The sequence below is a fragment of the Macaca thibetana genome, chromosome 1 (assembly GCF_024542745.1).
Source record: "Macaca thibetana thibetana isolate TM-01 chromosome 1, ASM2454274v1, whole genome shotgun sequence".
NCBI lineage: Eukaryota > Metazoa > Chordata > Mammalia > Primates > Cercopithecidae > Macaca > Macaca thibetana.
This window is the reverse complement of record NC_065578.1, coordinates 189,365,678-189,390,883: the sequence shown is the minus strand read 5'-3', so window position 1 is coordinate 189,390,883 and position 25,206 is coordinate 189,365,678. Positions and strand designations below refer to the sequence as shown.

The window sequence follows — 25,206 nt, the reverse complement described above, 5'->3', positions numbered from 1 at the left end:
CTGGGGAAAGTAAAGTCTAATTAAAGTTTGAGGTGTACTCTTATATGAGCAGTTCTTGGGAGAAGCTGGTTTGACCACCACAGTATAGACTACACCTAAGGTCCCTCGATGCTAGAGGGCAGTGCCAGTGTGGGTGGGCGAGGCTTCAGAGATTACCTCCAAGGCTAACGGTGTCACCCATCTCTTGGCTGTAGGAGAAGCAGTTGACAGAGTATATCCCATCACAGCATGTGCTATCAAAGTGTCTGTGGAACTCTTAAGTTTATATGTATTTTTGAAGTCCAGTAGTTGAGGTCAGTAATTCACACATGGGTATTATGATAAGGTTTGAGGTAACATTCCTGGGGGGAAGAGGGAGTTGACTCCAAGTTCTCACATAGGGGATCTGATAAGACATCATGCTCTCGAAGGGAGGGGGAATACACCCCAAAACATCAAACTGTGTAAGTGTTTGGATCGCTTCCAAGTTATGTAACATGATAACCATAATGTCTCATTTGAAAGACATTGAGATAATTTCAAAAAAGATAGAATTTTAAGAAACCTCAAATAATCAAATTCTGAATCCTTTTATTGATCTGAAAGTTTTCTTTCACAATTCAGTTGTAGACATTCATGTTGAACATTTATCCTGCATATTAGATATAAAGGGTCTTCTGTGGAATACATTCACAGCTATTTGCAATAAGAGCTGCATGCCCAGGGCAGTGGCTCACACCTGTAATCCCAGCACTTTGGGAGGCCAAGGCGGGCAGATCACATGATGTCAGGAGTTCAAGACCAGCCTGGTCAACATGGTGAAACCCCATCTCTACTAAAAATACAAAAATTAGCTGGGCGTGGTGGTGGGCACCTGTAATCCCAGCTACTTGGGAGGCTGAGGCAGAAGAATCACTTGAACCTGGGAGGTGAAGTTTTCGGTGAGCTGAGATCACGCCACTGTACTCCAGCCTGGGTGACAGAGCTAGACTCTATCACAAAAAAAAAAAAAAAAAAAGTTGCGTAACTGGAAAAAATAAGCACTGTAACAAGCTTTAAAAATGTGTCATTTGGTAGCAGAAATTGATTTTTTTTTTTTTTTTTTTTGAGGCAGAATCTCACTTTGTTACCCAGGCTGGAGTGCAGTGGCACAGTCTCGGCTCACTGCAGCCTCTGCCTTCTGCATTCAAGTGATTCTCCTGCCTCAACCTCCCGAGTAGCTGGGATTACAGGCATCTGCCACCACACCTAACTAATTTTGGTATTTTTAGTAGAGATGGGGTTTCACCATGTTGGTCAGGCTGGTTTTGAACTCCCAACTTTCAAGCAATCCACCCATCTTGGCCTCCCAAAGTGCTGGGATTACAGGCATGAGCCACCGTGCCCAGCCCAGACATTGAATTTTTATTAAATCTTACTATTGTAATAGGAAGACACAAAATATATTTGTTTGTCATTTGATCGCATAACCATGTTTATGAAGCTAAGTGTCATAATGACAAGTTTACTTTGATTTTTCTTTCATCAGAAATACTTAAAAAGGAAAGACATTGAATCCATCAGAAAATTTGCAGCTGACCATTTTAATCAGGTAAGGAGTTAATTAGAGCGGTTTTTTTCCTCATAGAGATTCAATATTTTTAACTATTGTTAACTAAACTATCATTATCATTAGTTTTGAGCATCTTGTTATTTCAGATCATTCTTCTGCCTTTATTTATTTTTTATTTTATTTATATATTTATTTTGGAGATGTGGTCTTATTCTGTTGCCCAGGCTGGAGTGCAGTGGTGCCATAATAGCTCACTGCTGCCTTGATTTCTTAGGCTCAAGCAATGCTCCTGCCTCTCTCTCAAGCAGCTAGGACTACAGGCTCAGGCCACCATGCTGCCCTGTTGCACCCCTAGTACCAGCTACTTAGGAGGCTGAGGTGGGAGAATCACCTGAGCCTGGTGTTTGAGGCTACAGTGAGCTAAGATTGTGCCACTGCACTCTAACCTGGGCATCAGAGCAAGATTCCATCTTGGAAAAAAAAAATTGGCCAGGCGCAGTGGCTCATGCCTGTAATCCCAGCACTTTGGGAGGCCGAAGCAGACAGACCAGAAGGTCAGGAGATCGAGACCATCCTGGCTAACACGGTGAAACCCCATCTCTACCAAAAATACAAAACAATTAGCCAGGCATGGTGGCAGGGGCCTATAGTCCCAGCTACTTAGGAGGCTGAGGCAGGAGAATGGCGTGAACCCGGGAGGCAGAGTTTACAGTGAGCTGAGATTGGGCCACTGCACTCCAGCCTGGGCAACAGAGCAAGACTCTGTCTCAAAAAAAAAAAAAAAAAAAAAAAAAAAAAAGCAAAAAATTAGCCAGGTGTGGTGGTGCACACTTGTAATCCCAGCTACTTTGAGAAGCTGATGCAGGAGAATCGCTTGAACACAGGAGGTGGAGGTTGCAGTGAGCTGAGGTCACACCACTGTACTCCAGCCTGGGCCACAGTCTCTAAATAAATAAATTAAATATTAGCTGGGCATAGTAGCACATGTCTGTCTGTAGTCCCAGCTACTTGGGAGACTGAGGCAGGAGACTCACAAGCCCAGGAGTTCAAGGTTGCAGTGAGCTATGATCATGCCACTGCATTCTAGCCTGGGTGACAGAGTGAGACCCTGTCTCTTAAAAAAAAAAAAAAGAAAGAAAGGATCCGGCCATGCATGGGAGCACATACCTGTAATCCCAGCACTTTGGGAGCCCAAAGTGGGAGTATCACTGGAGCCCAGAAGTCTGAGACCAGCCTGGGCAACATAGTGAGACCTCGTCTCTACAAAAAACAGAAAAAAAATTAGCTGGGCATGGTGGCACACACCTATCATCCCAACTACTTGAGAGGCTGAGGTGGGAGGATTTGAGCCCATCACTTGAGCCCAGGAGACGGAGGCTGCAGTAAGCTGTGTTCATTCCACTGCACTCCAGCCTGGGTGACACAGTGAGACCCTGTCTCAAAAAAAAAGGAAAGAATCTTAGGTATGATAACAGGAATAAAATGAAACCATATGGGAGTAATTAAATAAAGTATGATATAATCAAAGGAATTAATATTAAAGTTCCTTTTTAAAATCTTGTTTTCTAAGACTTAATAGAGGAAAAATGCTCTTATAATGATATGTAAGAAAAGGAGGCTATAGAATTATATTTATACTGATTATAACCATGTAAAAACATTATATTTGTATATTGAAAATGGACTACCTACCTCTACCACCATTTCCCAAGCCTCATACTTCAAGCACAAAGAACAATAAGTAGATTTTTATATAAGAAAAAAAGATTGGGATAGTGGTTTCCAAAATGGGTTGAGACAAAATCAGAAAAGTCAGGGCAATATAACAAGCTTTATAAAGCTTCATAAAGTTAAACAAATTTAAAGAACTATCCTTTATCTCTCTGTTGGTGATGGGGGGAGTGGGGGGATGAAATATGCCGTTTCTTTATAAAATTAAAAATTGGCAACCCTTTATCTTCCAATTTTTATTTTATTAGTGTATAAAATCTGCATCTAAGAACCATAGGACCAGGAAATAAGCCTGAAGGTTAACTTTGGCAGCCTTCAGTTGATGGGACTATTATTACATTTTCTTCTTTCATTGTTCTCTTTCTTCTTTTTCCTTCCTAATTCCCTGAACTTTTATGTAAGAAATGGGTACTACTACCACTATTTTTATTAATGTTTTAACTTGATTTGGCTTCTGATTGCTTTTAGAAGATCTTACGTGTTTTTAGCAACATATGGCATAGACATGGTTCAAAAAATAAAGAAGCATTAATGATGAAATGCAATAATCATTTGCTCTAGCCTGCGACATCCATCCTAGTATTCTGCCAGAGTATCTCTGTTTTTGGAAATATCTCTACATACTTTCTTCTTTTTACTTAATTCATTTAAACCTTGTTAACTTCCTGTGATGAGAGATAAGGCTCACATAAACAGACTTCACCTAGTTACTCTGTACCTTCTGCTCAGCTGTCTTTCTGAACCTTTTCTTCATTCTTTTGAGTTGAAGTAACTCATCCTGGATCCCAGGTTTTCCTCTTTCTTTTTTGTGTTGGAGTATGTAGTCAAGTAACTTCCTAAGAAAGCATGTGAGAGATCAGCTTACTGAGTTCTTACAAAATGTCTTTATGTTTAAAACCTCACACTTGATTAATAATAATTTGGCTTAGTACAAAATTTTGAATTGACAGCCATATCATCTTAGAAGAGTGCTGTCCAATAAAACTTTCTGTAATGATGGAAACATTTTATGTCTGCATTGTTCAGTATAGTCGTTGCTAGCCAATGTAGCTAGTGAGCACTTGAAATAGGATAGTACAACTAAAGGGCTGAACTTTTTACTTTATTTCATTTTAATTAATTTAAATGTACATAGCCACAGTGCATCACTAGACAGCACAGCTTTAGAACATTTAAGGCATTGCTTTACTCTCTTCTCCCGTGTATTGCTACTGATGAGAAGTCTGATGCTCTGATGCTTGTGTGAATTTACTCCATTATAGCAGACCTGATTTTTTCTCTTTGGAAGATTTTGCCTTCTGATTCTTTATGTTCTGAAATTTCAGAGTTCATTTGCCTTTTGATCATTTTTCATTCAATGTGTTATACACTTGAAGAGCCCTTTCAGTATGAAGGTTTATGTCTTTTTATGTGTAGAAAATTCTTTTATTATGTGTAGAAAATTCTTTTATTATCTAACTATTTTGACCTCATCATTTTTTCTAGCCTCTTTTTGGAATTTCTCCTAGTTGTATGTTGAACCAATTTAACCTCTTTTCTTTGGCATGTCATGTTTCACCATTTTCTTTGTCTTGTTCTATTTTCCTGGAGATTTCTTCAACTCTTCTGTTGAATTTTTTTTTTCCCCCCAGGAGCTTTTTTCACTGCATCTTATTCTGGTTTTATTCATAAAATATCTTTTTGAGTACCTTTGAGGATTCAAGTTCTCTTTTGGTCCCTAACTTATGTTTTCTCTGGGACTAATTTTTTGGGTTTATCTTGGTCTTTTTTTTTTTTTTTTTAATGCTGCAGAGTTTCTTCAATGTGCAGTGATTGTTGGTTATCTGTACATATTCAAGAATGGGGCATTTTAAAAGCTGGTTGGGGCCATGTGCAGTGACTCACGCCTGTAATCCCAGCACTTTGGGAGGCCAAGGCAGGCAGATCGCTTGAAGTCAGGAGTTTGAGACCAGCCTAGCCAACATAGTGAAACCCCGTCTCTACTAAAAATGCAAAAATTAGCCGCGCATGGTGGCACACATCTGTAATCCCAGCAACTAGGGAGGCTGAGGCAGGAGAATTGCTTGAACCTGGGAGGCAGACTGCAGTGAGCCAAGATCAGGCCACTGCGCTCCAGCATGGGTGACAGAGCGAGACTCCATCTCAAAAAGAATAAAAAGCTGGTTGGAAGCACGAGATCCTTACAGAGACTTTGTAAATGGTTAGGTTTAGTTTAGCATGAGCAGCAAGGCCGCTGTCTGTTATCCTAGGCACTCAAGGCTTAAGAGTCCTGAGCCTCTCCAGAATTCTGCAGGGTAAAATCAGTTCCTTCTTGTGCTGAGGCCACCTCCATTGTTCTTTATGCGAGACCTTCCTGCACCTTGCTTCTTTAATCATTCCTACTCAGTTCACTTGCAATCTGCCAAAAATTCGCAGAAATCCATCATGTGCTATTACTCTCCATTCTTCATCCCCTCCCCCATTTTTTCATTATGTTGAAATGACTTTTTTTTTTTTTTTGAGTCTCACTCTGTCACCCAGGCTGGAGTGCAATGGCCCAATCTCAGCTCACTGCAGCCTCTACCTTCCAGGCTCAAGTGATTCTCATGCCTCAGCCTCCTGAGTAGATAAGATTACAGACGCATACAACTGGCACAGCTAATTTTTGTATTTTTAGTAGAGACAGGGTTTCACCATGTTGGCCAAGCTGGTGTTGAACTCCTGGCCTCAAGTGATCCACCCACCTCAGCCTCCCAAAGTGCTGAGATTGCAGGCATCAGCCACTGTGCACTTTATAAAATTCCCTTAGTATCATTTTGAATGGGTTCAGGGAGATAATCTCTTTTAAATTCTCTTCTATTGGGAACCAGAAATCTTTGTACTATAAGAAGATAAATTAATCCTACTGTTTAAAGAAAAAAAAAACAAACACAAATATGTCTTTTTCTTTTACACAGGAAATCTTACCTGTATTCCTTAACGCCAATAGAAACTGGAATTCTCCAGTTGCTAGCTTCATAATGGAATCGCAAAGATTGGAATTAATAAGACTAATGGACACCCAAGAGGAAGATGTGGTCCTACTAACTGCTGGAGAGCACAATAAAGCAGTAAGAAAAATTACTTCCAACCATCAGTGCTGTTGATGCTGAACAATGCCTTACTCTCCTATGTATATAGTATATGTTTGAACTATAGACTGTTAATTCATAAAATGAAGCTGCTCTGCATAAATCTTTTTTTTTTTTTTTTTTTTTTTTTTTAAGACACAGAGGTTTGCTCTGTTGTCCAGGCTGGAGTGCAGTGGTGGGATCTTGGCTTACCGCAACCTCCATCTCCCAGGTTCTAGAGATTCTCCTGCTTCAGCCTCCTGAGTAGCTGGGATTACAGGCGCACACTGCCACACCTAATTTTTTGTATTTTGGTAGAGACGGGGTTTCACTGTGTTGCCCAGACTGGTCTCGAACTCCTCAGCTTAGGCAATCCACCCGCCTTAGCCTCCCAAAGTGCTAGGATTACAGGCGTGAGCCACCGCGCCCAGCCTGCATAAATCTTATAGTACTTTATAATGCGCTGTATAAAAACTAAGGGTTGGCTGGGCATGGTGGCTCACACCTATGATCCCAGCACTTTGGGAGACTGAGGTGGGCTGATCACCTGAAGTCAGGAGGTCGAGACCAGCCTGGTCAACGTGGTGAAACCTCATCTCTACTAAAAATACAAAAATTAGCCAGGAATGGTGGTGGGCTAATTTTTGTATTTTGTAGTCCCAGCTACTCGGGAGACTGAGGCAGGAGAATGACCTGAACCTGGGAGGCGGAGGTTGCAGTGAGCTGAGATCGTGCCACTGCACTCCAGCCTGGCTGACAGAGCCAGACTCTGTCTCAAAAAAAAAAAAAAAAACTAAGGATTTTTTTCATTAGCTGCCAGCCTCCATTGGCATTACTTTATTAAATAGATTAGACCTGACTCTAATTAGAAAAGCCACTTAGATTAAGGGGTAGTGAAATTAGTCATATAATCATGAAAAGATATTTTCAGAGTCAAGATTTCACAAATGAAGAAAATTAGGAGTCTCAAACTTTTATACATAATACATTCCTAAATTGTGGAAGGACAGATCAGACCACTGGAGAGCTGGTGGGCTGGCAGACACCCCGGACCAACTTGGTCAAAGTGGGCCCCTTTTTCCTCAAGAACAGCAGCTGTAGGTGGTGAGTGCTATCATGCACTGGCTGAGTCATGAGTCTTCAGGGGATATGGAAGACTGAATTAGCTTTAGGAATCTTTGTAAAATATAGAAAAGTATAGCACAAAGTCAAACGTGAATATTAAAAAAGTACTGTAAAGATCAAGCATGATATAAATTTATTTTTTCACTTTAGTATATAGTTTTTTCCAAATGATAGTGTGTCTAACTAGTACTTCATCAAGTTCTTTCTTCTAATCTATATTTTCATTTATCATTGTTTCTTGCAAAGAAAAAGTTTCAGAGTTCATCTTCAAAGCTAAATGTAATCCCCGTCTCCCCTTCCCCTACAATAGTAAAATGAAGAAAGCTATTTATTTCCAAATTTTATTATGAATGCATTTCTTTTTTTTTTTTTTTTTTTTTTTTTTTTTTTTTTTTTTTTTTTTTTTTTTTTTTTTGAGACGGAGTCTCGCTCTGTCGCCCAGGCTGGAGTGCAGTGGCCGGATCTCAGCTCACTGCAAGCTCCACCTCCCGGGTTTGCGCCGTTCTCCTGCCTCAGCCTCTCGAGTAGCTGGGACTACAGGCGCCCGCCACTTCGCCCGGCTAGTTTTTTTTTTGTATTTTTTTTAGTAGAGACGGGGTTTCACCGCGTTAGCCAGGATGGTCACGATCTCTTGACCTCGTGATCCGCCCGTCTCGGCCTCCCAAAGTGCTGGGATTACAGGCTTGAGCCACCGCGCCCGGCCATGAATGCATTTCTTAAAAAAGAACATGAGATTTTGTTCTAAACTGATTTGATTATTAAACATTCTCTTGGTATGAACTAAACAAGCTGGTGTTTCATTCTCAGGAAGTTATAGGTCTGATTCCTACAAGGCCCTCCTTGAAAGAGAGCTAGAAACCAGACTTTTGAGGAATAACATTAACATTCTGAAAATGTCACAATGAGGGTCCCTTATGTAGACATAAATGTAAGATAGAATGGGCTGCAAGATAACACCCTATCATGTCTCTAGGCATATGTCACTGTTCTAACCAGCTGTCCTTTCTCAGGGAAGTCCTGCACCACATAGGTAGCACTTATTAAGCACTTAGTATTTGCCAAGCCCTGTTCTAAGCACTTTGTATATATTAACTCATTTAATCCTCATGCCAACCCTATGAAAGAAGTTCTGATACTGTTGCTATTTTAAAAATAAGAAAAGTAAAGCACAGAGCTTAAAATTTTGCTCAGTCACATAGCTAGGAAGTGGAGGAGTCAGATTTCTAACCCATGAATACAGTGGCACAATCTAGGCTCACTGCAACCTCCGCCTCCTCCCAGGTTCAAGCGATTTTCCTGCCTCAGCCTCCCGAGTAGCTGGCATTACAGGTGCACACCACCACGCCTGGCTAATTTTTGTATTTTTAGTAGAGACGGGGTTTCACCATGTTGATCAGGCTGATCTCGAACTCCTGACCTTGTGATCCGCCCACCTCGGCCTCCCAAAGTGCTGGGACTACAGGTGTCAGCCACTGCACCCAGCCACACTCTTAAATGGACCTCTAATCCGCATTACCTGTAGTGATAGCCAGCCTTCACTGAACATTAACAGTGTGCCAGACACTTACCAACTCCTTCAAGAGAAGTGAGGAATAATCAGAATGACTACCACTCACATACTTTGTCAGGTCCTGCACCTTATGTACATTATCTCACTTAAGCTTCACAGCAGTCATTTGGAGTTGATATTTTTATCCCCATTTTACAATGAAAAAGGGTACAGAGAAGTTCGTAATCAGCCACACTGAGATTCAGACCCAGGTCTATGAAGTGCTGTTCCCTGTGCTCTTAATCACCGAGTTATTCGGTACTCACCCAATTAGTTGCGTCTGATGATTGTTCTCAACCTTGTTGCAATCAGACTCATCCTCAGATCATTGTGTCCTGAGAGGCAAAGGGCATCCTGTTAATTGGCTAATCCTTTCCTAGAGAATGGCCTGGCTTCAGAATCCAGGCTGTGTCTTTTCCTGCCTGCTCTGTAAAGAAGTTAACTCAATGTTTATGTCTTCTGTTTGCAGTGCTCTTTGTTGGGAAAATTACGACTGGAATGTGCTGACCTTCTAGAAACAAGAGGAATGGTGCTCCGTGACCCCACTCTGTTCTCTTTTCTTTGGGTGGTAGATTTCCCACTCTTCCTCCCCAAGGAGGAAAATCCCAGAGAGCTGGAATCGGCCCACCACCCATTTACTGCTCCCCACCCCAGTGACATACACCTCCTGTACACTGAGCCCAAAAAGGTATATCTATACTTCCAAATTAAAAGGAAATGTGTATATAAAGGCAAAGATCTTCAGTCTTCAAGGTCTGATGAAAGATAGGACCTAGTTTTGGAAGCCCCAGAAGAAATTGTGGAGTTGAGTTAGTAGTTAATACATTGTCTTTAAGAATCTACAGGGTCTTTAACCTGTACAACAAAAAACCAGACATTTTCTCTAACATAAAGTCTCTGTGAATCTTCTAGGCCCGTAGCCAACACTATGACTTGGTTTTAAATGGCAATGAAATAGGAGGTGGTTCGATTCGAATTCACAATGCAGAGCTACAGCGTTATATCCTGGCAACTTTACTAAAGGTAACAAACATCATCTGCTGTCCTGGGCTTCTTTTTTTACCAGAATATTTTTCAGTTTTGAGTTGTTGTTGTTGTTTGCTTGTTTGTTTTTGTTTTTGAGACATTCTGTCACCCAGGCAGGTGTCCACTGGTGCATTCATAGCTCACTGCAATCTCAATCTCCTGCGCTTAAGCCATCCTCCCACCTCAGCCTCCCAAGTAGCTGTGACTACAGGCACATGCCACCATGCCTGGCTGATTTTTTTAATTTTTTGAAGAGATAAGTTTTCCCTATGTTGCTCACACTGCTGTCAAACTCCTGCCCTCAAGCAGTCCTCCTAGCTCGGCCTCCCAAAGTGCTGGGATTATAGGCATGAACCACTGCATCTGACTTAAATCGGCCTATTTTATTAAACATTTGTTATGAATGGAGGATTCACAAGATACAAAAAGCATCAGCTCTCTCTACCGTAAATGTAGGACTTGGAAAAGTAAATAATATTAAAAGTAAATAATAATATTAAATGCTTAAATAGTATCTGGCACATAGCACTATTAAACAGCACTATTTAAGTACTAATTAATAGTGCATATTAAATACCCTTATTATAATAGAACACATAAATATCTTTCTTCTGCCCACTCTAAAGATGAGATTTACTGAGGCAACTTACTTAACTTGCCAAAGCGACAGTACAAAAGTAAGCAGAGTCAGGATTTGAATCCAGGCGGGGTGGCTCTTAAGCCCATGTTCCTAACCACTACCCTGCTTTAAAAAAACCATGCAGCTTAAAAAAAATAAAAATCAAATCAAATGAAAACCATGCAGTCTGAAGTAACTAAAAATGTTGATAATGTTAGAGAAAGAGACGTTTGAAAAGATTTTATATCACTTAATTAGATACTACTTTAGCTATATTTAAGGCAGGGATATATTTTAGTGATAATGGAGTAATCAGGATTTTTAAAAGAAAAAGAGGAGTCTGTACAGGGGAAGACCTAAGAATTTGAAGTTTGTTGGTGATGCTGTAGGCGGCTTGGGTAGGTTTCAGAAAGGGAAAGGTCTGAGAGAGTCTGGTCCTGAAAGATGATTTTGTGGGATTAACTGACAAGTGTGAGGTAGGATAGAACTTCACATGTAAGAGCAGGATTGGGGAACTCAGACCATGAGATGACTCCTTTAGCTTTAAGCCTTCAGTGTCCTTAAAGTTGATGTGCATTGTGAAATCCGTTACTTTTTTTTTTTTTTTTGAGACAGAGTCTTGCTCTGTCACCCAGGCTGGAGTGCAGTGGCGCAATCTTGGCTCACTGCAACCTCCGCCTCCTGGGTTCAAGCGATTCTTCTGCTTCAGCCTCCTGAGTAGCTAAGATTACAGGTGCGCACTACCATGCCCGGCTATTTTGTATTTTTAGTAGAGACGGGGTTTCACTATGTTGGCCAGGCTGGTCTCGAACTCCTGACCTCAAGAGATCCACCCGCCTTGACCTCCCAAAGTGCTGGGATTACAGGTGTGAGCCACCTCACCCAGCCGAAATCTGTTAACTTTTCTCCTGCCAAGTCAAAGCCTCCGATCACCCGTTGGGTTTTGTGTGTTTGTTTGTTTTTAAAAAGATGGAGTCTCACTCTGTCACCCAGGCTAGAGTGCAATGGCATGATCATAACTCAGTGCAGCCTCAAACTCCTGGGATCAAGCGTTCCTCCTGCCCAGCCCAGCTTCCAGTCAGCAGTTTTCAGCCTATCTTTTTCATTCCTCTCATTGTCAAACTTTTCAAGAGTCAGTAAGATTACTTTTTTGAGACGGTCTCACTTTGTCACCCAGACTGGAGTGCAGTGGCGTGATCTTGATTCACTGCAACCTCCGCCTCCCAGGTTCAAGTGATTCTCTTGCCTTAGCCTCCCGAGTGGCTGGGACTACAAGCACGCACCATCATGCCCAGCTTTTTTTTTTTTTTTTTTTTTTTTTTTTTTTTTGGTATTTTTAGTAGAGACAGAGTTTTGCATGTTGGCCAGGCTAGTCTTGAACCCCCAATCTCAGGTGATCTGCCTGCATCGGCCTCCCAAAGTGCTGAGATTGCAGGTGTGAGCCACTGCACCTGGCCTAGAATACATTACTTCTGTTGCTTCCCTAAACAGTGGTTCTCAACCCTGCTGCACCTTACAATCAAATCACCTGGAAAGCATTAAAAAAAACCACTGGTGCCTTGGCTACACATCAGACCAACTGAATAAAAAAGTTCTAAGCATGAGGCTTTGGCCTCTGTTTGAAGCTTCCCACTTGATCCTGATTTGTAGCCTGGTTGGAGAACCATTTCCAAACACACTTTCAACATTTCTACACATACTGCCCCACAAAAGTTACTCACAAAATCACCAAATCCAGTGTCCTGTTCTTGGCCCTTAAGCTCTCCTTCCTCCCAGCAGCATTTGACAATGTTGCCCACTTAGTAATGCTCTCTTCCCTTGGTCTCTGTGACAGGAGAGTTTCCTGCTTTTCATCTCCATGTCCTCGTTTGGTCTCACTCTGTTCGCATTGTGAATACAGTAAAAGCTGCATTTACTGAACACCAGGCATTTTTGTACATGTTATAATCATCTATGACTTGTCTTTTTCCCTTGCTAACCTGTAAATCACTTAAGGTAATTTTTTTCTTTACACTTTTCCAGTAAGTTTTTATTACTGGTTAAGTCAGGTTTAGGTGTTTTAAAACTCAACTTTGTTTCCCCTTTATCATCTAAGCCTACATGGTGGCACTTAGTGGACCTTCAAAATATATTTACACTGAATTATCTTCTGACTTTCAGGAGGATGTGAAAATGCTCTCCCATCTGCTCCAGGCTTTAGATTATGGGGCACCCCCTCATGGAGGAATTGCCTTAGGTAAACAACTTTTCCTCTTATAAGCTAAACTGAATTCCATTGCACTGTCTCAAATTCAGGTTCTCAGTTTGTGTTGGTAGAGGTGGAGGGATGAGTCCAAGAGTTCTATGAGAATGTAAGTTTCTGTTGAAATTTCAGTAATATATTTTTAAAATATATCTTAACAGTTATAAAGATATAATTTAAGTGATAATTTGCATTTGAAAGATCATTAATAGCTTAAAACTGCAGATCTTAAGTCAATATTGTTCAAATCCCATGGCCTCACAGACGCACTCATTCGAGTCTGGAAAGCACTGCTCCGTAATGTTCAGCTTGTATGAAAACAGGAATATGCCAGTGTCCTTCTGATTGCCACGGTTACTCACTTTGCTTGTTTTGTCAAAGCAAGGAAGAGTAAGAAATTCTAGAAAGCTCACCTAGATTGTAGGCCCCAACAATAGGGACTTCCTTCTGTGTTTATGGAGTTCCCTGCCAAGCACCAAATATATTGTTGAATCTGTTTTAGGGCCCTTAGTAAGCCTTTGCTAGGAACGCTAATCGCTGTGACAATCCAAGTAGCATGTGAACATTAGTCCTGAATACTTTTCCAGAATGAGATAGAAAAGAACCTCTCAAACAAACAAAAGGTCTCCAAAAAGGTAGGGAACTATGGTTGACTACAGTTTGTTAAATATTCTTATTTAAAAGTTCTCTACAACTTTTACAGAAAACTAAGTTATTTCCAACATTAGATTACATTTCTCATCTGTTATCTTTGTATTTTACTTACAGGGTTAGACAGACTGATATGCCTTGTCACTGGATCTCCAAGCATCAGAGATGTCATAGCCTTCCCAAAGTCCTTTCGGGGACATGACCTCATGAGTAATGCCCCAGATTCTATCCCTTCTGAGGAACTGAAGCCCTATCATATCCGAGTCTCCTGGCCAACAGACTCCAAAGCAGAAAGAGCTCATTGAGTCATGCATACCATCCAAAAAGTTGAGCTTTTAGGTTTTGTATACCATGCAGGAAGTTGAGCTTTTAGGTTTTGTCCTCTTTGCTTCCCCAAGGCTAAAATCAGATCTAGAGTTCTGCCACAGGTCTGACAATCAAGTCTTTAGATGGAAGGAATCCAGGCAACATTCTTCGCCACAATGAAGAAACAGAAGATACCCAATTTTGACTCGATCTCATGCATCATTCGGATTTTTTTTTGGTTAGGACTTTTTTTTGAAGTTCCTTTTTACTTAGGTGTGAAAGATGGTTCTTTGTTGGAATAATATAGTGGTTTAGTGTTTTCAAATCATGTTTTTCATACCCAGATAGTAGATTATTCACTTACGACAGAGGTAATCAGATCATGTGTGAAATGTGGGAAAATGCTTGCCCCTGTAAACTAGTGAGTTGATAGTTTGCTTCATAATCCTCATCAAGAGAATCATATAAATTAAGCTTTATAATGACATTTCAACCATCAACATAATGTAATGAGTAGCATATTTTATAATAATGCAGAAAACATCACTGAAATGAGAGTCACAAATTTTTTTTCAGCCTGAGCAAGTTACATAAACCTCTCTTAGCCTCTCTTCCTGCTAATGTGTAAAATACATACTTGCCCTGGCTACCTCACAGGGCTTTTATTGCTGGAATCAGAGGATATAACATATATGGAAGATAAGTGAATAAAAGTACTCTGAAAAACTATAAAGCATTCCAGAAATGTGAGATGATCTTATCCATCCATAAATAGGTAGATATATCTCTATATATTTAGTTTCAGATTAAACAAAACTGACATCAATAGTAAAAGTCATTTTACTTACCAATTTTCTGTTTACATTTTTAGTTTTAAAGATATTATTGGCCGGGAGTGGTGGCTCAAACCTGTAATCCCAGCACTTTGGGAGACCGAGGTGGGTGGATCACTTGAGGTCAGGAGTTCAACACCAGCCTGGCCAACATAGTGAAACCCTGTCTCTACTAAAAACACAAAAATTAGCAGGGCATGGTGGCGCATGCCTGTAATCCCAGCTACTCGGGAGGCTGAGGCGTGAGGTTTGTTTGAACCTGGGAGATGGAGGTTGCAATGAGCCAAGATGGTGCCATTGCACTCCAGCCTGGGTGACAGAGCAAGACTCCATCTCAAAAAAAAAGATAACAAAGATATTATTAATCACTGAACACTATTTTATCTCAATTATAAGTAATTGAAAATTCTAATCCACCTTAGATTAACCTCAAATGTGCAAAAAAGTGAACACCAAAACTCATTGTGATTTTAAGTTCTAATCATACACGTAAAAGTTTTAATAATAATTATAAAATGAGGCTGAGTGCAGTGGCTCATGCCTGTAATCCCAGCACTTTGGGAGACTGAGGCGCATGGATCACAAGGTCAAGAGATCGAGACTATCCTGGCCAACATGGTGAAACCCATCTCTACTAAAAATACAAAAATTAGCCAGGCATGGTGGCGCATGCCTGTAGTCCCAGCTACTCAGGAGGCTGAGGCAGGAGACTCATTTGAACCCAGGAGGCAGAGGTTGCAGTGAGCCGAGGTCACGCCACTGCACTCCAGGCTGGCGACAGAATAAGACTCCATTTCAAAAAAATATATAAAATGAGAACAAGGTCTTGATCAGTGATTTTGAAATTGTTTTCTTCTACTCAGTCTTCACTTCTGCCTTGAAATTCTTTTGATTTATAACTTTTTTCTTTTTTTTTGAGACGGAGTCTCACTCTGTTGCCCAGGTTAGAGTGCAGTGGCGCCATCTTGGCTCACTGCAACCTCCGCCTCCTGGGTTCAAGTGATTCTCCTGCCTCAGCCTATTTAATTAATTATTGATTTAATGATTTTAAAAAGTTTAATTCATTTTAAAATAACCCATTACATGTTAACACAAATAGCAAGTTTTTACTTTATTTTGAGACAGAGTCTCACTCTGTTCCCCAGGCTGGAGTGCGGTGTTGCGATCTCGGCTCACTTCAACCTCCACCTCCCAGGTTCAGGCAGTTTTCCTGCCTCAGCCTCCTGAGTAGTTGGGACCACAGGTGGCCACCACCACGCCTGGCTAATTTTTGTATTTTTAGTAGAGATGGGGTTTTGCCATGTTGGCCAGGCTGGTCTCAAGCTCCTGGCCTCAGGTGATCTGCCTGCCTCAGCCTCCCAAAGTGCTGGGATTACAAAGGCGTGAGCCACCATACTCAGCCATGTTTTTGTTTTAAAAATAAGTATTTTCCAAAAAAAAAAAAAATAGAAGAGTAACGTTGTTTTGTATTTCTGCAAATATTTTTTTTCTGGCTTAATAGAAGACACTAGATTCTGATATCTGCTTCTGTATCCCATCTGTTATATGCTGTTTTGGTTGAAGTATATGAAGAAAATCTCGCCCCACTCAAATATAAAGTTGGAAAAGGGAGGAGTATTTTAATAGCTTTCTCTGATAATTATGGATATTCTCTTTGATACCACACCAAAATATGACAAGTAGTAGAGTTCCTTAAAGGTTAGTTGCAATGTGGATTCTGAAATCATATTGATGAGCTTTTCTAAAGCCCATTGGTGTACCTTATATTTAAATATAATTTTTACCTATGTGTGATATTTGTAACACCAGTCCAGTCATTGATCATTTGGAAAATAATTGGTTCACTGAGTTATGCAAATCTTCCAAATGTTGACACATTTGGATATACAATGTCTAAAATAAAATACCATTAATTAATATTATCATCAATCTCATTACAAAAATCTTTTAGGTCTGAGGAAGCTATAAGGGCACAGAGGTGTATACAAGCCTTCCAAAATTTTAAGTTTCATTTGGAAGCTTGAGTTTTATCATTGGCAACAAATACCATCAGTTTTTTCCAAGCTTACTTGTTCTTTTTTGAGCAAGTCTCTGCCAAAATTACCCCTAAAATATGAGTAATTTGTCAGATTTTTTTCAACTAAAAATGTTCTGTGAAAAAAGCAGCTAGTTCAGCTTGTATCTCAAACAATTGTAACTACTTTTTCTAGGGGAAAAAATATCTAGAAATCCATACTTTGTGGCAGACGTGCTTCATGCATACTTCCCATTTTGTCACACAGCATATCAAAATAACATGTACTCAAGGTCTACTAACAACTAAAATTCCAAAACTGCTAAACAACTGAATAAGGTAATCCAATTTTTAAATATTTTATTTTATTTGAGACAACATCTCACCCTGTCAGGCTGGAGTCCAGTGGTGTGAACACAGCTCACTGCAGCCTCAACCTCCTGGGCTCAAGCGATCGTCTCACCTCAGTCTCATGAGTGGCTGGGACTACAGGCATGCACCATCATGCCCGGCTCACTTTTTTTTTTTTTTTTTTTTTTTTTGTAGAGACAGAGCTTCATTATGTTGCCCAGGCTGGTCTTGAACTCCTGGACTCAAGCAATCCCCCCCGCCTTGGTTTCCCAAAGCGCTGGGATTACAGACGTGAGCCACTACATACAACTTAAATCCTTTAATATGCCTGTCAAAGTTTTCTGATTCAGAAAATCACACTTATATATAAAAGGGAGAACAAGAGTCTGGATGTGGTGGCTCACGCCTGTAATCCCAGCACTTTGGGAGGCTAGGTGGGCAGATCACAAGGTCAGGAGTTCGAGACCAGCCTGGCCAACATGGTGAAACCCCCTCTCCGCTAAAAATACAAAAATAACCAGGCATGGTGGCGCACGCCTGTAATCCCCAGCTACTCGGGAGGCTGAGGCAGGAGAATCGCTTGAACCTGGGTGGCGGAGGTTGCAGTGAGCCAAGATTGTGCCACTACATTTCAGCCTGGGCAACAAGAGCGAAACTCCATCTCAAAAAAAAAAAAGAGGGAACAAAAATAGAACTTGGCTGGACGCAATGGCTCATACCTGTAACCCCAGCACTTTGGGATGGTGGGGTGGTTGGATCACTTGAGGCCAGGAGTTCAAGACGAGCCTGGCTGACGTGGTGAAACCCCATCTCTACTAAAAATACAAAAAAAAAAAAAAAAAAAAAAGCTAGGTGTGGTGGCACATACCTGTCATCCCAGCTACTCAGGTAGCTGAGGCACGAGAATCACTTGAGCCTAGGAGGCCCAGGCTGGAGTGAGGTGGCACGATCTTGGTTCACTGCAACCTCCACCTCCAGGGTTCAGAGTAGCTGGGACTACAGGCCCACACCACCACACCCGGCTAATTTTCATTTTTTTCCAGTAGAGACTGGGTTTTGCCATGTTGGCCAGGCTGGTATCGAAGCCTGAGCCATCACACCTGGTGAAAAGATACTTTGAAATGTAACATCGTTTTTCACTTCTAAATCAAGGTATTTTACCAATTTCAGTCTTTGGTACCTCCCCAAAAACTGATCTACCACATTTGCAGTTTCATTCATCTTTTTCAACATTAAGGAATAAACTTGAAGCGCTTACATTCTTGTGGGGGAAATAAGAAAAAAACACAGATAATGGTGGTCGCATGAAGAGTAAAGGGTAACCATTTGCGGTAGGTGGTGCTAGTTTTTTGTTTTATTTTGAGACAGTCTTGCTCTGTCACCTAGGCTGGAGCAGTGGCATGATCTCAGCTCACCGCAACCTCCACCTCCCAGGTTCAAGCGATTCTCCTGCCTCAGCCTCCCGAGTAGCTGGGATCACAGGTGCACACCACCACACCTGGCTAATTTTTGTATTTTTAGTAGAGATGGGGCTTTCACCATGTTGGTCAGGCTGGTCTCAAACTCCTGACCATGTGATCCACCCGCCTCGGCCTCCCAAAGTGCTGGGATTATAAGCATAAGCCACCACGCCCAGCCTTTTTCTTTTCTTTTTTGAGACGGAGTCTCACCCTGTCACCCAGGCTGGAGTGCAGTGACACGATCTCGGGTCACTGCAACCTCAGCCTCCGGAGTAGCTGGGATTACAGGAGGCCACCACTACACCCGGCTAGATTTTTTGTAATTTTTTTTTGGAGAGATGGGGTTTCACCACGTTGGCCAGGTTGGTCCTGAAATCCTGACCTCAGGTGATCCGCTCACCTCAGCACCCAGCCAGGTGTTAAGTTTTTTTACAACCTGTGTGAAACATTTGGGTGGGCCCCAGGAAATGAAAGAATGTTTATTTGGGGAAGGGGGAGGCCTTTTTTCTTAGACAAAATTTACATGTATTCCCCATCTACAAAAATTATATGCATTTAGTGCATAAGCTGACATTTCAATGAGATTGTGAAATGACCACAATGGGGAGAGTCCTGAAGAAAATATCAAGTATAAAAAGCCAGAAGAGGCCAGGCACACTGGCTCAGGCCTGCAATCCCAGCACTTTGGGAGGACGGGGTTTCGTCTCTACTAAAAATACCAAAATGAGCCTGTTGCAATGGCAGAGGCTGAGGAGAATCGCTTGAACCCAAGGAGGTGGAGGTTGCAGTGAGCAGTGGTTGAGATCACGCCATTGCACTCCAGCCTGGACAACAGGGATTCAGTCTCAAAAAAAAGGAATTCAGAGGGTAAGTGGAAACAAGTTTTATTATCATTAATGGGACTAAAGCGCTTTAGTCCAGAAACTCAGATTTGTAAAACCATTACTGCTAACATCATTATAACCACAGCTGTACTGACACTCAAAAATCCACCTACCTTGGAATTTTGGCCCCTTGGTCCTACATTTCCCTGAGGCAGATTGCTTTAAACACCAGTTGTGCCCCTTATACCCACTTTTGGCATCCCTAAACACTTGCTTGCCAAAAACCTATCACCATGGCTATGGATTGTAGATTTTCCCAATTCCATTAATTCCTATCACTAGTTGGGCATTTCTATAGCTTATTTTCCCAGCCTCAGACTCACCATGACTTTCTCAAAAGTAGCTCCATCAATACTTTAAGCTGAAAACCAATTAGCACAGAGGCCTATGAAACCTGACAATTTGCTCATATGGGGAATTAGGAAATACTGCACTTTAACGCATAAGACACCTTGTAAAATATCCATATGAAGGGGTAGCCTGCCCCTCCACACCCGTGGGCGTTTCTCATCAGGTGGAACAAGAGACTTGAGAAGAGAGGCACAGAGACAAAGTATAAAGAAAAGTGGGCCTAGGGGACCAGCACTCAGCATATGGAGGACCCGCGGGGACCCCTCAGTATTTATTGATCATTATCTTTACCATCTCAGAGAGCGGGAAGTGGCAGGACAATAGGGTCATAGTAGGGAGATCAGCAAGACGTATGAATAAAGATCTGTGTCATGAGTAAGGAAAAGTGCTGTGCTTTGATGTGCATATATACAAACACCTCCATAAACATTTTCAGTGCATAAAGAGCAGCATTGCTGCTAGCACGTCCCACCTCAACATACGATTGGGTTTTACATTCCATTGCCCAGGGACGGGCAGGAGACAGAGGCCTGCCTTCCTTTCACTAATCCTCCTCAGCACAGGCACAGACCCTTTATGGGTGTTGGGCTGGGGGATGATCAGGTCTTTCCCTTCCTAACGAGGCCATATTTCAGACTATCACATGGGGAGAAACCTTGGACAATACCTAGCTTGCCTAGGCAGAGGTCCCTGCAGTCTTCTGTAGTGTTTGTGTCCCTGGGTACTTGAGATTAGAGTATGGTGATGACTGTAGCAAGCATACTGCCTTCAGGCACTTGTTTCACAAAGCACATCCTGCACAGCCCCAAATCCATTAAACCTTGAGTTGACACAGCAAGTCTCCGCAAGGACAGGGTTGGGGGTACGGTTACAGATTAACAGCATCTCAAGGCAGAAGAATTTTTCTTAGAACAAAACAAAATGGAGTCTCTGTCCACTTCTTTCTACATAGACACAGTAACAGTCTGATCTCTTTTCCCCACACCCATAAAATTTTAACTGGCTGCAGTGTTAAATGCCATGGAGTTATAATAGCCTTTGAATGTGATTTATGCTTACAACGAATGAACAGATGAAAAGCACTGTGCTTTTTAAAGTAAATACTATACACTCCAAATGGATTGCAAAAATTTATTAAAATTGGAGACACTGTTTTAATCTTCTTGTGCCATGAGACTCCATCAGGCTGTCTACAAAGACCATTGGGAGGCTGAGGATCACTTGAGCCCAGAAGTCTGAGGCTGTAGTAAGCCTCAAAGGGCCACTGCACTCCAGCTTGGATGAGGCAAGACCCTGTCTCAAAAAATAAGACAGACTTTTAGCCACATTTCCAGACTTCAATTAAAATGCTACATGGGAATGCAGAATATCAGATCTTTTATTGTCATCAGGTAATCAGTGAGAGAGTTCAAGCTGGACTGAGATCATCATGTATTCTGCAATTATAATAGTCCCAATATTTCCAATCCTCACCTTTCAAGCGGTAAAGCTACATGCTTGCTTGCTGTGGTCATTAAAAACCCTGAAAGCAAAGACAACATATTAATCACGGCAAAAAACAAACGTGTGATGCTTGTTAGTAGAGTAACCTCAGAATCAAAATGGAACGGTTTTATAGTGATATCATTATATTTCATTTGGCAGAATCATTACATCATTGGTTACGTTGAAAATTATCACATGTACCAAAAGCTGACTCACCTAGTTTAGGATAACAGGTCTGCCTGTTTGAAGATGAAAAATAATCCCATTTAAAATTTCCCTACTCAATTTCCTTTTCAGTCACATTTCAACTTTCAAACAGCTAATCACTCCCATCTACAGATTAAGGTGTATATGCCACTAAAACCTTTTGCCACCTTAAAAATTTCCTTAAAAGTTTAAACTAACCTGCATTTCTTCAAGCATGAATTCTGAGTCCTGAAATTAAGGGACAATACACAGTAAGACAACTTGCATACAATTAAGGGTAACCCAAAATCTCCAAACACTGTAGAATGACTATATTCCCCTTTTCAGGGCATAAACTAGAATGTTACAGCCAGATACATCAGATAGGAGCGAAAGACTTAATATTGCTCATCAGCGTTAGTCTGCTGAACTATGTTATCATCATTGTATCGGCTTTACAACACTTTAAAAACCAGACTTGAGGTGGGACCCGGTGGCTCACGCCTGTAATCCCAGCACTTTGGGAGGTCAATGCGCACATATCACTTGAGGTCAAGAGTTGGAGACCAGCCTGAACAACATGGCGGTACAAAAATTAGCCAGGCGTGGTGGCACATGGCTGTAATCCCAGCTACTCAGGAGGATGAGGCAGGAGAATCCCTAGAACCCGGGAGGCAGAGGTTGCAGTGAGCTGATAGTGCCACTGCACTCCATTCCGGGCAAGAGCTAGACTCTGGCCTCAATTAAAAAAAAAACAACAACAACTTGGGACTGCTGTACCTTTGCTTCTTTAAAACTTGCTCCACACGGTGTAGTCAAGTCGACTCTCCATACCTGCAGAAATTTAATCTCCTTTACCAACAGGTAGAAGTAATAGGTGGATTTCTAAAAGATTTCCCAACTACTGTTTCAGTTTAAGATTAATCTCCATTTTCTTTCAGAGAGATTCCCATCTGCTTTAATTTTAAAATCATCACTAACAGTAGCTCACTCAATAAACATGTTAACATCAATAAAACATACCTTTAAAAGGTCTCCAAACATCGGCACCTGAAAAAGTTTCACACCATTTCCTACACTGAATATCATTTACTTTTCAAAGTAAACAATATTCAAATATTTACTTTCAAATATCTTATCTAATGCTTTTAAATAACTGCTTTAATACAGTACTTTCATACTGCCTACTTTTCAAAATTTTCTAACAAAACGACTCTGTGTAACAGTCATCAATTAGTAAGACCACATTTCAGAAACAAACAAGCTAGAGGAACTATCTTCATGTCCTTACCCAAGCAAGCCATCCACAGATAAAAATGTTACCGGGAGGTGGAATACAAATGAGGCCTTCTATTAAAATGCTAAACATCATTAAACTCTTTTCAAAGTTGTCTGTCACAGGGTTCTTCAGTGTTACCTTCTGTCTACACGCTCATTTCAGGTCAGACATTTGATCAACATCATTACACAAACCCCGTTCCAAACATGCTCAAGGAAAATACACTGTTCCAAACATGTTCAAGGAAAACAGTCAGTATTCATCAGCCAAGCCTTAAACCATTAGCTCAGCAGTAAGCATATCACTATCAGCATTTTCATTAATACTTACCAGAAAAATAAAGCTGGTCCAGACAAGTTGGACTCCACCTAAAAATTAAAAGTGGTCTTAGAATAGCCACAGATGAGTTTCCCCCCACCTGCCAAAACTAACAAATGCCTTTAATCAGTTAGAGCTAATTAAGACCTTCATGTTCAGTCAGTATTTGCTTATCATCATCTAGGCTGCATTTACAAACTTTCTTATTAATCATTAACAGGACAAGAACCCGCCATTTATTTAATGCATTTAGCACTGGTAGGAGGTAACTCTAAAAAGCCATTTGTGCCGTAGGCAGTTTGCCCAGTTACCTGTTTACTTGGATATAATTTTACTTACCATTTCAACTTCTAATTTTCTGTCTAATGCCTGTAATTTTAATACAAAATTGTCAGTAAAGAATATTTTAATGGTAGATTGGTGGTACACTGCTTAACTAGTAACAGCAAACCGCAACCACCCCAGACACATCAGACACACAGTACATTTCTTCATGATTCAATCTGCTGAACTATGCAACCATCATAGTATCTGGTTTCACGTTTTCCTCAGTATTAAATTTAGTATCAATATGAGAGCAAAACTCTCATTTGAAAAGTGGGGAGAAAAACACTAATATATATAAAATCATTCATTTGGCTATTTTCTAATCCCTCAAAAAGTGAGAAGTACAATATAGAGGTTTCTCACCTGTATGCCAATGGCTTGAGTTAGGCTTGCTCTTTAGGACCTGGGAAGAAACTTCATGTGAACTTAGGTGTACTCTCTATGTTCCCCAAATCACCATTTTGGGTGCCTCAGTTAAGATAATGGTGGTTAAGCTCCTCATCATTCTAGCAGTCAAGAGTAGCAAATAAACTGTCATCATTGTGGCACATCCAGTGACTTTAAATCTTTTTGAAGGAATTTTCAACTTACTTCAGTAGCTATTGTCATCCCTCCTTTGGGACACAACTAGAAAACAAAAAGATGCAAGCAGAACAGTGAGAATGAACCTTACTGCAGTCACGCTAAATATCAATGCTGTTAATATTAAAGCCTCAGAATAGAATTTCAGAAATCCCTTCTGTCCACTACTCTTAAAGCATCACAGGCTAAAACCATCTCTTAGATTTCATTCTCCCACCGTACTTTCCCCGATTCTTACCTGTCCATAAGGTGCTATCGAGAGCCACATTGCATCTACACCCAGCACCATACCTAAAGAGATCGGGTACAGATTTTCATTCATTGTTCCACGCTTCTTTATGTCGTTTTTAAATCAATGACACAGGTAACATATCATTATCTAGCGACAGGTATAGAATACACTTAATGTTACAAAGGAGCACTGCACCCGCAGTTAAGAACCACTAACGGCCAGGCGCAGTGGCTCACGCCTAGTAATTCCAGCACTTTGGGAGACCATGGCTGGTGGATCACTCCAAGTCAGGAGTTCAAGACCAGTCTGGCCAACATGATGAGACCTACTAGAAATATAAAAGCCTAGCCTGGGGGCGCGCGCCTGTAGTCCCAGTTACTTGGGAGGGTGGGGCAGAACTACTTGAACTAGGACGCCGAGGTTGTTATGAACCGAGATGGCGCCACTGCATTCCCGCCTGGGTGACAGAATGAGGCTCGGTCTCAAAAAAAAAAAAAAAAAAGGAAAAAGAAACACTAATGGAAATATTGGTGGCAGCGCGGAATGCAGGCACTTAGAGAAGCACGTGGACTCCCACCGCCAGCCTTTCCTGAGGGCGGGCGGCTGATGGAGGCTCGGGTCACGGCCCTTAACAATAGCTTACTAGGGTGACTCGGCATGTGCCACCATCAGAGCGGTTGGCATTCATCATTACTCTCAGATGTCCCTACCAACACAGGCTTCATCACAGGCAGGGCACGAGAGCCGAGGCTTCTCCGCAGTTCTACCCGAACAACATAGTCGCAGCTTAGGTCACGGATGCACCAAATGTGCAATCCCCCACCATCCTCAACTTGTACGCCCTGCAAAGGCGCACGACTGGCTTAGAAGGCCCAGTCAGTCCAGGGTGACCTTAGCTGACAAAGGATGGAGGGCCCCAAAACCCGCAACATTCGCAAAGATAAAACATACCTGACAAGAGTCGGCTCCCACCTCGAAAAGACAATATGGTGCCTGGGCTCCCGCATATAAGAGTTCTTGTGATGACGTCACGAC

The 25,206-nt window shown here is 41.4% G+C and overlaps 1 protein-coding gene, 1 long non-coding RNA gene and 10 other non-coding genes across 19 annotated transcripts in view; 1 reads left to right on the top strand and 11 right to left on the bottom strand.

Moving 5' to 3' along the window:
* DARS2 (aspartyl-tRNA synthetase 2, mitochondrial) overlaps positions 1 to 14,716 on the top strand; it is a 42,006-nt gene extending 27,290 nt beyond the window's left edge. For both annotated transcript variants that reach the window (XM_050767185.1, XM_050767188.1), the window contains exons 12-17: positions 1,508 to 1,570; positions 6,199 to 6,351; positions 9,495 to 9,713; positions 9,938 to 10,048; positions 12,831 to 12,906; positions 13,681 to 14,716. In XM_050767185.1, the coding sequence (XP_050623142.1) occupies positions 1,508 to 1,570; positions 6,199 to 6,351; positions 9,495 to 9,713; positions 9,938 to 10,048; positions 12,831 to 12,906; positions 13,681 to 13,868 (810 nt within the window). In that variant the 3' untranslated portion in view covers positions 13,869 to 14,716. The remainder of the gene's footprint in view (positions 1 to 1,507; positions 1,571 to 6,198; positions 6,352 to 9,494; positions 9,714 to 9,937; positions 10,049 to 12,830; positions 12,907 to 13,680) is intronic.
* LOC126941195 (uncharacterized) lies at positions 957 to 25,156 on the bottom strand. 7 transcript variants are annotated; one of them, XR_007721141.1, is made up of 13 exons: positions 25,123 to 25,154; positions 24,178 to 24,230; positions 23,949 to 23,984; positions 23,721 to 23,760; positions 23,370 to 23,399; positions 23,043 to 23,080; positions 22,457 to 22,483; positions 22,214 to 22,267; positions 21,653 to 21,682; positions 21,464 to 21,486; positions 21,236 to 21,284; positions 9,292 to 9,360; positions 957 to 971 (listed from the first exon to the last, which is right to left on the bottom strand). It is a non-coding gene; the product is annotated as an uncharacterized LOC126941195 (long non-coding RNA). The 7 variants fall into 7 exon arrangements; XR_007721140.1 differs by lacking the exon at positions 957 to 971 and having other exon boundaries at positions 8,041 to 9,360; XR_007721135.1 differs by lacking the exons at positions 957 to 971; positions 9,292 to 9,360 and adding an exon at positions 20,880 to 21,055 and having other exon boundaries at positions 25,123 to 25,156.
* Positions 21,125 to 21,201, bottom strand: LOC126945099 (small nucleolar RNA SNORD81). Its single transcript, XR_007722293.1, has one exon. It is a non-coding gene; the product is annotated as a small nucleolar RNA SNORD81 (small nucleolar RNA).
* LOC126945276 (small nucleolar RNA SNORD47) lies at positions 21,349 to 21,425 on the bottom strand. Its single transcript, XR_007722390.1, has one exon. It is a non-coding gene; the product is annotated as a small nucleolar RNA SNORD47 (small nucleolar RNA).
* Positions 21,805 to 21,886, bottom strand: LOC126945298 (small nucleolar RNA snR60/Z15/Z230/Z193/J17). The gene has a single exon (XR_007722395.1). It is a non-coding gene; the product is annotated as a small nucleolar RNA snR60/Z15/Z230/Z193/J17 (small nucleolar RNA).
* LOC126945108 (small nucleolar RNA SNORD79) lies at positions 22,336 to 22,418 on the bottom strand. Its single transcript, XR_007722295.1, has one exon. It is a non-coding gene; the product is annotated as a small nucleolar RNA SNORD79 (small nucleolar RNA).
* On the bottom strand, positions 22,837 to 22,902 carry LOC126945461 (small nucleolar RNA SNORD78). The gene has a single exon (XR_007722456.1). It is a non-coding gene; the product is annotated as a small nucleolar RNA SNORD78 (small nucleolar RNA).
* Positions 23,155 to 23,215, bottom strand: LOC126945295 (small nucleolar RNA SNORD44). Its single transcript, XR_007722394.1, has one exon. It is a non-coding gene; the product is annotated as a small nucleolar RNA SNORD44 (small nucleolar RNA).
* Positions 23,494 to 23,561, bottom strand: LOC126945457 (small nucleolar RNA SNORD77). The gene has a single exon (XR_007722455.1). It is a non-coding gene; the product is annotated as a small nucleolar RNA SNORD77 (small nucleolar RNA).
* LOC126945064 (small nucleolar RNA SNORD24) lies at positions 23,824 to 23,905 on the bottom strand. The gene has a single exon (XR_007722283.1). It is a non-coding gene; the product is annotated as a small nucleolar RNA SNORD24 (small nucleolar RNA).
* On the bottom strand, positions 24,067 to 24,126 carry LOC126945501 (small nucleolar RNA SNORD75). The gene has a single exon (XR_007722466.1). It is a non-coding gene; the product is annotated as a small nucleolar RNA SNORD75 (small nucleolar RNA).
* Positions 24,831 to 24,910, bottom strand: LOC126945287 (small nucleolar RNA SNORD74). The gene has a single exon (XR_007722393.1). It is a non-coding gene; the product is annotated as a small nucleolar RNA SNORD74 (small nucleolar RNA).
* Positions 25,157 to 25,206: the final 50 nt, after the last annotated feature.